Raw genomic sequence first — 12,924 nt, 5'->3', positions numbered from 1 at the left:
GCTTGTGCTCTCTTTCTCTGACAAATACAATCTTTACATACATACATACATGTAGACTGCTTGTTTAAAAAAAAGGTATCTATTATTCAGTATTTAGATTAAGATTGTTTTACGCTCTTGAGGGGGAAAAGAGTAGTGTTCTGTGCTAGGTTCCTAGGAAGAATGTCTTAGCATTTTTTTTTTTTTATTCCTTAGCACCAAGCACAGGATGTAGCACAGAAAAAGGGCTAAATGAGATCTGTGATCCTTGTTAATTACTAACAGTTACTGGACTGCTTCCTATATTCCAGGCATTACGCCAACTAATACTTTTATATGTATTATTTCCTGACTAATCCAAAGGCAGTTAGTATGCTTTAGGGCCGGAATTTATTTTTTTAATTTAAATCCAATTAATTAACTTAGTGTATTATTAGTTTCAGAGATAGAGTTCAGTGATTCATCAGTCTTATATGACACCCAGTGCTCATTACATCAAGGGCCCTCCTCACTGTCCATCACCCAGTTACCCCACCGCCCCACCCCCCTCTACTCCAGCAACCCACAGTTTGTTTCCTAAGATTAAGAGTCTCTTATGGTTTATCTCCCTCTCTTACTTCATCTATGTTTTATTTTTCCCTCCCCTCCCCTCTGATCCTCTGTTTTGTTTCTTAGATTCCACATATGAGTGAGATCATATAATTATCTTTCTCTGACTTATTTCACTTAGCATTATATCCTCTAGTTCCAACCACATTGTTGTAAATGGCAAGATTTCATTTTTTGATGGTTGAGTCATATTCATTATGTATATATCCCACATTTCCTTTATTCATTCATCTGTGGATGGACATCTAGGCTCTTTCCACGGTTTGGCTATTGTGGACATTGCTGCTATAAACATTGGGGTGTAAGGCCAGAATTTAAAACAAAGCCTGTACTACCCTAACCACTAGTGCTCTTAACCACTAGGCAATACTGCTTTTCAATTTTATAAAATAAGTAAACAAAGCTACTCACACTTTGAAAAAGCCCTGTACTCAAAAGTCTTAATTAGAGCTAAGGCCTCCCACTAACTTTTTTAAAAGTAGGCTCCACGCCCAGCATGGAGCCCAAGGCAGAACTTGAACTCATGACCCAGGGATCAAGACCTGAGCTGAGATCAGGAGTCAGGTGCTCAACTGACTCAACCATCCAAGTGCCCCAGACCTCGTGTTAAGATGATCCTTCCTTGATTAATGTTTTCAGCTAGATAAAGTGTATCAGAAGGCTCTCCTTAGTGGGAAAAATTCACAGTGTCAACTAGATGACTAGATGACCAAAACTTATCTCCAAACCAGGGCATTTTCAAGAGTGAAGGAAGCACTATTAATAACTAAGACATGACAATAGGTATAAACTGGGAGAGTCCTGGGCCAACCAGGATGTACAGTTACCCTGGCCTTGACTAAAACGTTCATTCCACAGCTCATGCCCTTGTTCCATCCAGTGGAGCCCATGGAAATGTCTATGGTCACGGCTGTCTGAGTTACAAGGTAAAATCAAAGACAACGTATAATTTGCAAAGAGTGCACCTGAAGTCCAAGTATTGCCAAAGACTTTTTTTCCTACCTATAAACACATCTGAATCCATTTTCCCCTCATTGAAATCTTGAACAAAGTGACCTGACTGAAAATCTGGGGCCTACCAGGAACAACTTCAGGAAAAAAGGTCCCTCTGTTAACGAAAAGGTCAACAGATTCCAACCAATCCTTTAGAGGCCAGGGGCCTTTAGCCGTTTCCTTTCCATTGTCTTTCCTACCGACCTTAAGCAAGCCAATCCAGGCTGTAAAGTATGTGAGTGTGGGGGGTTTTCAGATGCTTTTCTAGGAGTAGGAGGTCAACTCAGACTTTTGAGCTGGACACCCATGGCCTCTGCTCACCCAGATCCCTAAGTCTTAAAGAGACTTGCAGCCGTCAGACTGTTAAAACAGTGCAACAAAGCATTTACAAAGTGTGTGTACCTAATCACAAAACCACTACATGCTCATTACTGATGATGCAGAGACAGCTATTAGACTGTTAGTTGTCAGATTGTAAATTCATAAATTATATTTCAGTTACGGCTGATTCTGCTGTGTAATGAAGTAGATTCAGTATTTTTGCTTCAATTATGTCTCACAAAAGCACGTGGTATGGCTTAATGCAATTTCAAGGCTAAAGATGAACCATTCAATTGTTTGTACGATAATTGTCACAGAACTGCAACAGCTCATTTTGTAAAACAAGCTCCACCATTCGTTATTTTCAAACATTTAAGAACCTTTTTTTTTTTTTTAGATTTTATTTATTCATTTGACAGACAGATCACAAGTAGGCAGAGCAGCAGGCAGAGAAAGAGAGAGGTAGGGAAGTAGGCTCCCCGCTGAGCAGAGAGCCTGATGTGGGGCTCTATCCCAGGACCCTGGGATCATGACCTGAGCCGAAGGCAGAGGCTTAACCCGCTGAGCCACCCCGGCGCCCAAGAGCCATTTTTATACTAGGTGATTTTCATCACTTTCAGTCAGTGTGGAAGAGCAAAATACCCTGCCACTATCAGAAGAAATATTACACTTGTAATGTTAAAACATCATGAATTAAAGTTCTCAAATGTTGGAGGAAAAAAGTCAAGAGTCAAATGCAAGGGAAAACAGTAAAAGAAGTCATGGAGTAATTCTCAAGTTTTCCAAAAGCTAGTAGAAGTTCCAAATTTATCTGGAGTAGGGCTGCAGGGATTAACGAAAAAAAAAATCACTTACTTTTGCTCTAGGCTAGAAATGTATTAATTCAGTATAAAGTAATGCTGGCACTATTCCTACCCTTATTTGGAAATACATCCTATTTGTTTTGTTCTATTTCATTTTTTGAAGAAGATTTTATTTATTTGTCCGAGAGACAGAAAGACAGAGTGAAAGCACAAGCAGAGGAAGTGGCAGGCAGAGAGGGAGAAGCAGGCTCCCCATTGAGCAAGGAGCCCGATGCGGGGCTCGATCCCAAGACTCTGGGATCATGACTGGAGCCTAAGACAGGTGCTTAACTGACTGAGCCACACAAGCATCCCAAGTTCTTTTTCATTTTTAAAAACCTGCTGATCATGACCTGCTAAGTTGATTTGACATCCCATATACAGGATGTAACCTGTGGCACGGATGTTGGGAGTTATTACCAAGCAGATAAATAATCATTTGTTAATAAAGTTTATTTACCAAGAAGTTGTTTATAAGAACCTTTCAAAAGTGGAAACTGCAGTAGAAAAAGAATTTTAGGGCATAAAATTCAACAACAACTGCTCTACAGTCAATTTTAGAATGTTCTCACAGCTTCCAAGCATGCTTAATCGAGCTCTTGTATACATTTCCTCAGTGGAACCAAGTGTGACAGCAAAAATCATACACTTACTTTCAAATGAATTAGGAGAAAAAAAATAACACCTTGAACCCTGAATTCTTAGACACTACTGTTTAGCAAAATCTAAGTTTAAAAACGGGGGCAGGGGGCGCCTGGGTGGCTCAGTGGGTTAAAGCCTCTGCCTTCGGCTCAGGTCATGGTCCCAGGGTCCTGGGATGGAGCCCCACATCGGGCTCTCTGCTCAGCAGGGAACCTGCCTCCTCCTCTCTCTCTCTGCCTGCATCTCTGCCTACTTGTGATCTCTGTCAAATAAATAAATAAAATCTTTAATAAAAATAAAATAAAATAAAATAAAATAAAATAAAAAAATAAAAACGGGGGCAGAGGGGCGCCTGGGTGGCTCAGGTCATGATTCCAGGATCCTGGGATCGAGCCCCGCATCGGGCTCTCTGCTCGGCAGGGAGCCTGCTTCCTCCTCTCTCTCTCTCTCTCTCTGCTTCTCTGCCTATCTGTGATCTCTGTCTGTCAAAATAAATCAATGGAATCTTTAAAAAAAAAAAGATAAAAACGGGGGCAGATTACAGAACAGAAAGCATATCTGGGACCCACTGTTAAGAGGCACAAGGGAACTTTTAGGGGAGATGCGAATGTTCCATATCTTGATCGTGCTCGTGATTCTATGTCTGTGTATAACCGCCAAAATGCAACCTGGATCATCAAAGTGGGTATTCTTATTACACATAAATTGTCCCTCAATTTTAAAAAGGTGGGTGAACCGATTTAAAGTCAATTTAGAAGAAACATTAAGCAAATAATAGTGTAAATGGCATACTGATGTGGCAAAATTCAAAAATGGCATATGAATAATGGCTATTTAGGAAATACAGAGCTAACCCTTTAAAAAGAGACAGACCCCTGAAGAGAGGGGAAAAGGAAGCCTAAAATGTAATCTTAAAATCTAAAAAGCACAACATTCATCAATAGAAGTGATACTCTAGTTTTAATAAACGTTTTCATTGGCGGAATGTTCATAATTGAGGAGTTCTAGGACTATTGCCGAAGAAGAACTAAGGCATATGAGAACGCCAGCTGCTCACAGTGGACAGAAGACTGTGGTGTCATCAAGCGCTAGTTTACAACATATGCATTAGACATGCTAAAAGAAAAAAATCACCACCTTGGAGTCTGAGTGGCTCAGTCGGTGAAGCATCTGCCTTCGGCTCGAGTCATGATCCGGGGGTCTAACCCCACATCGGGCCCCCTGCTCAAAGGGGAGTCTGCTTCTCCCTCTCCCTCTGCCTCTCACCCCACTCGTGCTCTCTCTCATAAATAAACAAAAATCTTTAAAAAAAATCACCCCCTTTCTTCAATCCAAGCAATCAGAAAAACTCTAAAATCCTGCTTGGGTTTTTTTTTTTTTTTAAATGATTTGATTTATTTTATTTGAGAGTGAGCGAGCGAGAGAGAAAGCATGAGCAAGGAAAGGGGCAGAGAAGCAGATGCCCCAATGATCAGGGAGTCCAATTCGGGACTTGATCCTGGGACTCAATCCCAGGACTCTAGGATCATGACCTAAGCCAGAGGCAGCCGCTTAACCGACAGCTTAACTGACGCAGGCGCCCCAAAATCCTTTCTAACATACTAACTACTGTGGCCTTCTACATCTTTCTAAACAGGGTGAATCCCACAAAGTGATAATCATGCAACTATCATCAACTCTCTTAAAATCATTTCTTTTCCTCCCCAGTGAAGACACAGTGTCTGCTATCCAGCACTAGCTCAACAAGCACCCCAAACACTACGCATCTCTGAGCAGCACCAAGCAGCCGCTCCAGGAACACAGCTGTTCCTTTCAGGTCAAGGACAAGAGAAAATTTTTGACAGGGATTCTCTGGGAAGTTGATATAGTGCCTTGCAAACCTGGCTTGCCGTCTTGGCATCTCAATTTCTCCATTTGTAAATACTTTTGCCTGATTTCAACAGAACAGTTTTTCACTAAGAACTAGGCACTACTGGGTACCTGGGTGGCTCAGTGGGTTAAGTCTCTGCCTTCGGCTTGGGTCACGAACTCAGGGTCCTGGGATAGAGTCCCACATCGGGCTTTCTGCTCAGCGGGGAGCCTGCTTTCTCCCTCTCTCTCTGCCTGCCTCTCTGCCTACTTGTGATCTCTGTCAAATAAATAAAATCTTAAAAAAAAAAAAACAAAAAACTAGGCACTACTGTCTGTGTCTTCTAAGAAGTGGATACTCTTAGAAAACCTTTTTAACTATCACAGACTCTGCTTGAGTGTGTCTGTGAGAACAGGAAGACATACTGTAATCACTGGCTCATTAAGGAGCTTAAGATTCCTAGTTGAAGAATATTCAAATATTCCATCAGGCATTAGGATCTAATCTTACCAATTCATCAAGAGGAGAGGCAAAACAGAACATATGGGGGAAAAGAAGGGGCAAAAATAGCAGGGAAGTAAGAATCTGGTAGAGATAAGGAGGCAGCAGTCAGTAACATCAGATCAAACCTGTCACAGAAGCATGCAGAGGGTTTAGAAAGGCATTCAGATCACTCGCCTTAAGATACGTGTTGGGAACGCTAGGGATTCAAGTCTAAGTTTCAACAATGTATTCCTAAAGACCACTCCTCTGAAGAATCAATCCATTCAGGCTTTATATATATCATGAATAAATGCTTCCCAACAACCACACAGATGGAAAAGTACCACACACCAGGCAAGCTCTATTTCTAAGACATTTACTAGTTCATCCGGAATCACACACTCATTCTGGAACACACAAAAAAACTGCCTACAAAAAAGCAAGCTAGAGTCCCTTGAAAATAGAAGTCTTTCACTGAGATGTGCTTCTTATAGGGAGTGCTTCCTAGGACCTGGTGGGGATGGAATCAGAAAGATAAAGATACCCATTATCCTCACCAGTATCACTCTGTCCCTTACTGAATGGGAACTCTGTAAGGCTAACGCTCCTAGCCACGTCTCTCTGAGGAAAGGAACCCACCGATTCTGAAGCCTTTGTGTGGTATCTATGCATCTTCAGACCTTCAAGGTTGAACTGTGAAAGTGCCTACATTCAACTGTTTTTAATGAACAAAACCCACACAACCTCATAGGATTCCACCTAATACAATGTACAGTCTAGTAAGTATTTCAGTCTCGCTACGGTCCTAGGTCACTATGGCTAAATGTTCCATGTCATGGAGTCCCATTTTATTTTTTAAGTAGGCTCCCCACCCAGCAGGGAGCCCAACATGGGGCTTGAACTCATGACCCTGAGATCCTGACATCGAGACCTGAGCTGAAATTGAGTCCGACACTCAACCCAACTGAGCCACCCCAAGGAGTTACATTTTATTTTTTTAAAGATTTTATTTATTTATTTGACAGAGAGATCACAAGTAGGGAGAGAGGCAGGCAGAGAGAGAGGAGGAAGCAGGCTCCCTGCCGAGCAGAGAGCCCGATGCGGGGCTCGATCCCAGGACTCTGAGATCATGACCTGAGCCGAAGGCAGCGGCTTAACCCACTGAGCCACCCAGGCGCCCCAGGAGTTACATTTTAAAGTGAAGGCTTTATCTTGCTGTTTCTGCTTTTCCGCATATAGGAAGAAGGTTTTATTAGAAGAGTATACTCCTCCCTCAGTTCTTTTAAACTCAGAATGCATTTTCCACAGAAATAAAAAGTGGACAGAGTCCCAGGCTAGACCACAAAGACTATGCAACTTTAAGGCAACTAAATATTTAGCATTTAATAAAGCAAAAAACCACAAAACAGAAATCAAACAAAAAAATAAAAAATAATTAACATTTTGTTTTGAATATTGCTTGGAAAAATAGATGTAAGCTAGATTTTGGATATTTTCAAAGTGATTGGAAACATATTTTTTAAATATCTGATTTAAACTTCAAAATGTGAAAATGGGTTTCCTTTCCCTTATGATCTACCAGCAATTAATATGAGGCACAATTGTATTGTAAAGTAAGCATTTACATTTTATTTACATTTTTTAGAAACTAGAAAAGACAGGGTTCTGATAGTCTACCTAAAGAATCTCTTCTACAAAAATCTTTCCTGGCCACTCAATTCCATGCATTCCCCTTTTTATCCTTAATACTTGTTATCCCACCATGCTATAGAAGGATTTGTCGAAACAGGTATGCCCCTACCAGAACATAACCTCCTGCAAGGATCAGGTCGTACTCACTTCATGTTTCTCTCAGCACGGGGCTCTGACCATAGCTTCAAGAAAAATTATAACTCAAAGCAGGCCACTGCTTTAGGTGAAAACAGCTGACATTAAACACAGGCAACTCCTCTCTATAATTTTAACTCATAATCCTAGATCTGGTGGCACACACAATGGACCATCAATGGCTCAGTCACTGACTGCCTCTGCAATCTTGAATAAATAAAAAATCCCCGAGGCCATAAATTTTCAGGATCAGGAACTTTGTACCATATTTTCCCAGAAACCCAGCATTTGATAATCATTTACGACGTTGGCCACCAAGCACCTGTATGCAAAACCCTTACACGAGGATGACATAGGAATCAGCTTTAAATTAATGTCAAAATTATAGGCCATCATCTCCCGTCCCCTTTTCTTGTAAGGTCTACAAAGTCAAACCACAGAAAATGGTTCTTTCCCCCTCTTTTTTTTTTTTTTTTCATTTGAGAATGGTTATTTCAAACATGGCTAATAGGTATTCCTTTTGTGCGCTTTTAAAATACAAAACAGAAATAGAAATTCTGGTCGTCTTTATCAGTAATAATCAGGAACGTTCCAGTCACGCTCCTATTGCTCCTTAAAAACTTACCATCAGTAAGATGAAACAATTTTCCAAAAACAGATCCAAAGGGAGTGGGGGCGAAGTTTTGCTTAGAAGGAGTACAGGAAAATATAATGGGTTGGGTTACAATTATTTTGATCAGAAGCAAGGTCAAAGTTGCCTCTTGCAGAGACAAAAAGTAAATATGCAACAAATAAACGAGCCCCACTCCTAGTGCTGCCCAAGAGAATCGTCTGTGGTCACGGAAATGTTCTATGTCCGCTCTGTCCGGTTGCGCGGCCACGAGCCACACCGTCACTCTAGAGCACTTGAAAAGTGCCAACTGAGGAACTGCATTCTAGATTTTAATCTTAACTAATCTAAATTTAAGAAGCCAAATACAGCTAGTGTCTCCCCTACTGAACGGTGCAGCTTCAGATTTTCTAAGTCCGTGGGTCTCAACCAGAGGCAGTCTCCCCACCTGCCAGGGAACAACTTCTTCATTCGCCGACTCTGGTTCTCACACTACAAGAAATGCTACTGATGGAGACCAGAGATGCAGCTCAACATTCTACAATGCACTGGCCAGCTTCTCCCAACACGGCATTATCCAGCCCAGCATGCCAGCACAGCTGAGTTTAAGTTTACTCAAGGCTGGAATTAAAGTAAATGCAAATAAATTGCAATACGCTTTGTCCAAACATAATACCCAGGAAGAACAAGCTTTATTAAGGAACAGGAAAAGGTCTGGGCTGTTGTACAAGTTTAAAGGAGCAGGTCTTTACTGAAAAGTGTATGCACGTGTGTTAACTTAAGATCTAAAGCATCAGAATTGTTATTTCCTGTGGCATTTTTTTTTTTTTATTTGACAGAAATCAGAAGTAGGCAGAGAGGCAAGCAGAGAGAGAGGAGGAAGCAGTCTCCCCGCTGAGCAGAGAGTCTGATGCGGGGCTCGATCCCAGGACCCTGGGATCATGACCTGAGCCGAAGGCAGAGGCTTTAACCCACTGAGCCACCCAGGTGCCCCTCCTGTGGCATTTTTAAAACTTGATTATTAACCTAAGAAAACACTATGAGACTATGAGACAGGGCCTTGCCCCTTAATGAGTTGGACACAGAGTACTGGGGGGCTGAGGCTCCTACACCTGCTCTTCCAGTCCGAATGCCTTGCCCCTTCAACTGACCTGTCTTGGTTTCTTGAGACTTCACTAATTTCAGATACAGCGGAGAGTACTGGGAAAGAGGAGCGGTCAGGACAAGAAAACGGCTCTGTCATGGCAGGTCTCACATCTACATATTATGTAAAGAAAAGGCAAGCGTACAGGATTATATTTGGACCAAAGGAAATGTACTGACTGATTGTACTAAATGAGGACGGACTACTACATTCAGAGAGAGCTATTACTTGAAATTAGAGGATGGGAATCAAGTAACATTGTGGTTTCTGTAGCCAGTGTAAATTATGCAAGGATCCGTTTAAATGGGACCATTCAGAACTGCTCAAATAGTTTTATATTAGCAATGTACAATTTAGCAGAACAGCCTATCCCTCAAAGAAACAGGAATAGCAGACACAATTCAATGTTTTTACTTTGATTCAAACTCTTTTTCAGAACATGAAACCCTCAACGTTCACATAGCAATTCTTTTTCTTTTCTGCCCACTTAGCACCAACCGAAATCGCTCATTAGATGTGAACAGGGAATATAAAAATAAGACACAGTCTTAGTCCTCAAACACTTGCATTCAGAATTTCCACACTGGCCTAAGGCAGAAACTTCCAGCCCACACATTCTGAATTCCTCAGAGATCACTGCCATTTTTGTGAATGCTCCAGCCGTAGGCACTCTGGAATTTCATCGCACTTCAGATCCTCATTTGGAGTTTACGATCCTTTGGCATCAATCAACATTTATAGGGAGAAACCAGTATAATCGACTAATTAAACGCCAGAAAAGTAGTATTTTTAAAGCGGGATTCCAACCCACTGTTTTTGCAGATTTGCCTGTAAGAAACTATTCTTGGAGGAAAGGTCACGCCAGTTCTTTAGGTTTCTAACTGAAAAGACACAACGCCCATCCTGTCTTATGAAACTGGACAGGACACAACACAGAAGAGGCAATTTTAGTATCATTTTATATTCAACTACTGGCCTAATACAGGTGACCTAGACCAGGGGTTCTCAGCCTCAGCATGACTAACATTTTAAGCACATATTCTCTGGTATTGAGGCTGTCCTATGCAAGGTGGAATGTTCACCAGCATCCTTAGCCTCTAACCACTAGGCGCCAGCAGCACCTCCAGCTGCCCCCCCCCCCAAACTGTGACAACCAGAATGTCTTCAAACAAGCTGCAAAATGTCCCCTAGGGAACAAAACTGCAATTGTGGTTGAGAATCACTGACCTAGCCTGTAACTCAAAAGTACCACAAGGTAGGGGTGCCTGGGTGGCTTCGGTGCTCAGCATCTGCCTTTGGCTTTGAGGAGAACCTGCTTCTCCCTCTCGCTCTGCCTGCAGCTGCCCCGCTTGTGCTTGCTCTCTGTCAAATAAATTTAAAAAAAAAAAAGGTACCACAAGGTAGACACCGTGTACTAATCAAAAGCCTGGAAAGACTTTATTCCTAGCCAGCAAAATACATAAGGTTAAAAACATAATCTTCTTCTATTCTTGACTGTCTTCCACCCAATTTATAAGAAACCTTCCACGCAATTTATGAGGTGTAAGCTATACATCCGGCTGAACTGGTACAACTACTCCCTTCAACTTTCCAGTGACAAGAGAACCAATCTACAGCAGATGCCACACTGGGGGGCCGGAGGGGGGGGGGAACACCATGACAAAGTGTGACATTTCTGCCAGTTCAAAACCAAAATAAGGCAGCACTGCTCCCGAATTCTGCATGCACGAAAGAACAGGGTCTGCACGAGCGGACTCACAAGCTCGAAGACGAAGAACCTGGAGGGAAGACAGGTATCCAAGCTCTGGTTCTCATCTACCAGCCCTAAATCAGGGACAAGTAGAATCCATCCCCCTTGCCAGAGCAGTGAGCCAGGTACATCCCGCACCTGCTCCCCCAGGGCAAACCAGAGGAAAGCGAGGCTATCTGGGCACTTCGGATTCCCACCCACTCCCCCACCGGAAAGGGGGAATAGCAGTAACCCCCAAAACGCAACTCACCACCTACAGAAGACCCACCCCTTCTTGACCTCGGGGCCAGGGGAGGAGGGGGCTCTTCACAGGTGTTCACAAACTACAGCGTCAGAATCACGTGCGGGAACTTGTTAAACAGGCAGATCCCCGTCCCGCCCCCACTGAGGGTCCGATCCCACGGCCGAAAATCTGGCTGTTTACCAACGGCCCCAGGGGATCCCTAGTCATGCTGAAGTTGGAAACCCACTGCTTCAACCCTGTTTCCCCCCTGACTTGGAGACCACAGAAAACCTACAGGCTTGCAGTTGGCTCCGAAACCACCAGAGCTTCTGTCCACGCTCTTCTGGGGCCGCAAGTGGCTAGCTGTCACCCGAAAGGGGGAACCGAGCTCGGGCAGGCCCCAAGGTCGGCCCCGCGGCTCCCGCACCCGGCTAGGCGCAGAACCGGCCCGGCCTCTCTCGGGCCACGGGGACCCGAGGGGCTCCCGGCCCCATGACGTGACCAGGCCTCAGCCGCGAGCGCCCAGCCGGACGCCCTCGCGGCCAGGCCTCCTCAGGCAGGGCCAGTTAGCCCCTGGGCCCCTCCCCGGTCACAATGGCAGCTCGCGACCGGGAAACAGTCGCCCCGGAGCCAGGAGACCCCGGGCCGCAACGCCGCCACTTACCCCCTCCCCCCAGCCCGAGTACGGACCTTCTCCAGGGACGCGTCCATGGCTGAGGCGGCCGGCGGAGCCCGATGGAGGCTCCGCGGTCCGAGCGCTACTTCCGCCTCCCGCGGCCCGCCGCGGTATCCACGCTGGCAGCGCTGACGTCCCCCGCGGCCGCGGCCGGCGGGGCGGAGACGAGGAGGAGCTGCCTGGCGTCGCCGCGGGGTGGGAAATCTGCGGGGCTGGGGGAGGCGGGGAGGCGGGGCGGGCCCCTCGGGGTGGGCGGGGCCCCTCGGGGTGGGCGGGGCCCCTCAGGGGTGGGCGGGGCCCTCTGGGCTTCCGTACCTGGCCGTCACACCGGCCAGCCCTAACGTTCCCAGGTGAGGGGGGGGAGGCACTGTGGAGTCGTTCCCAACACTCAGAAGCCCATCGCAGGCTTCGGGGTAGACATATCATAACCGCCAGTGATCACTCCTGTGCTGAGAGTCTGGAAATCCTAGTGATGCACCTGTATTTCCGGGCCTCGGCTTCCAAGCTGTCCCCACTGTCAACATCCCTCAGGAATGGAACAGGCCATGCACCACGGAAGGGCGGGGCTGGAGAGCGCCCCCGCGCCTGCGCAGGATCGGCCGTTGACTAGGCGCCCCAGGAGTTTGCGGCGCTTCAGGTGTAAGGTTCTCCAGTGACGCGTGTTCAAAAAAGGTGCTAGTGCGATCTGGGGTATTTGTCTCGGATCCTCCCGCAGGATCCAAGATAAAAAGACTTTGAGACAGCTGGTCCAGCTTCCTCCATTATGTGGAGCCGTAATTATGACTGGTCAGGTGATAATAATACAAATAATAATAATTCGCTGCTCCTGTTCCACTTTATAGTGCAAGCGACCCTGTGATGGAGAGGTCGTTACCCATTTCCCAGTGCCAATCCAGGTGGGATCCAGACCCAAGCGCCCTCACTGCGGCGCCTGTCCAGTACGCATCCTGCCTCCATAATCGCTCCCCTTCTTGCA

The 12,924-nt window shown here is 45.0% G+C and overlaps 1 protein-coding gene across 2 annotated transcripts in view; it reads right to left on the bottom strand.

Annotated features, from left to right (window-relative positions):
• Positions 1–12,027, bottom strand: part of LOC111155978 (pyridoxal dependent decarboxylase domain containing 1) — a 53,186-nt gene extending 41,159 nt beyond the window's left edge. For both annotated transcript variants that reach the window (XM_022516473.1, XM_022516474.1), the window contains exon 1: positions 11,963–12,027. In XM_022516473.1, coding sequence (XP_022372181.1) covers positions 11,963–11,983 — 21 coding nt within the window. In that variant the 5' untranslated portion in view covers positions 11,984–12,027. The remainder of the gene's footprint in view (positions 1–11,962) is intronic.
• Between the last annotated feature and the right edge of the window lie 897 nt (positions 12,028–12,924).

This window comes from Enhydra lutris, unplaced genomic scaffold (genome assembly GCF_002288905.1).
Source record: "Enhydra lutris kenyoni isolate GAN:26980312 unplaced genomic scaffold, ASM228890v2 scaffoldscaffold45, whole genome shotgun sequence".
NCBI classification, from domain to species: Eukaryota; Metazoa; Chordata; class Mammalia; order Carnivora; family Mustelidae; genus Enhydra; species Enhydra lutris.
This window is presented reverse-complemented; position numbering and strand designations above follow the sequence as displayed.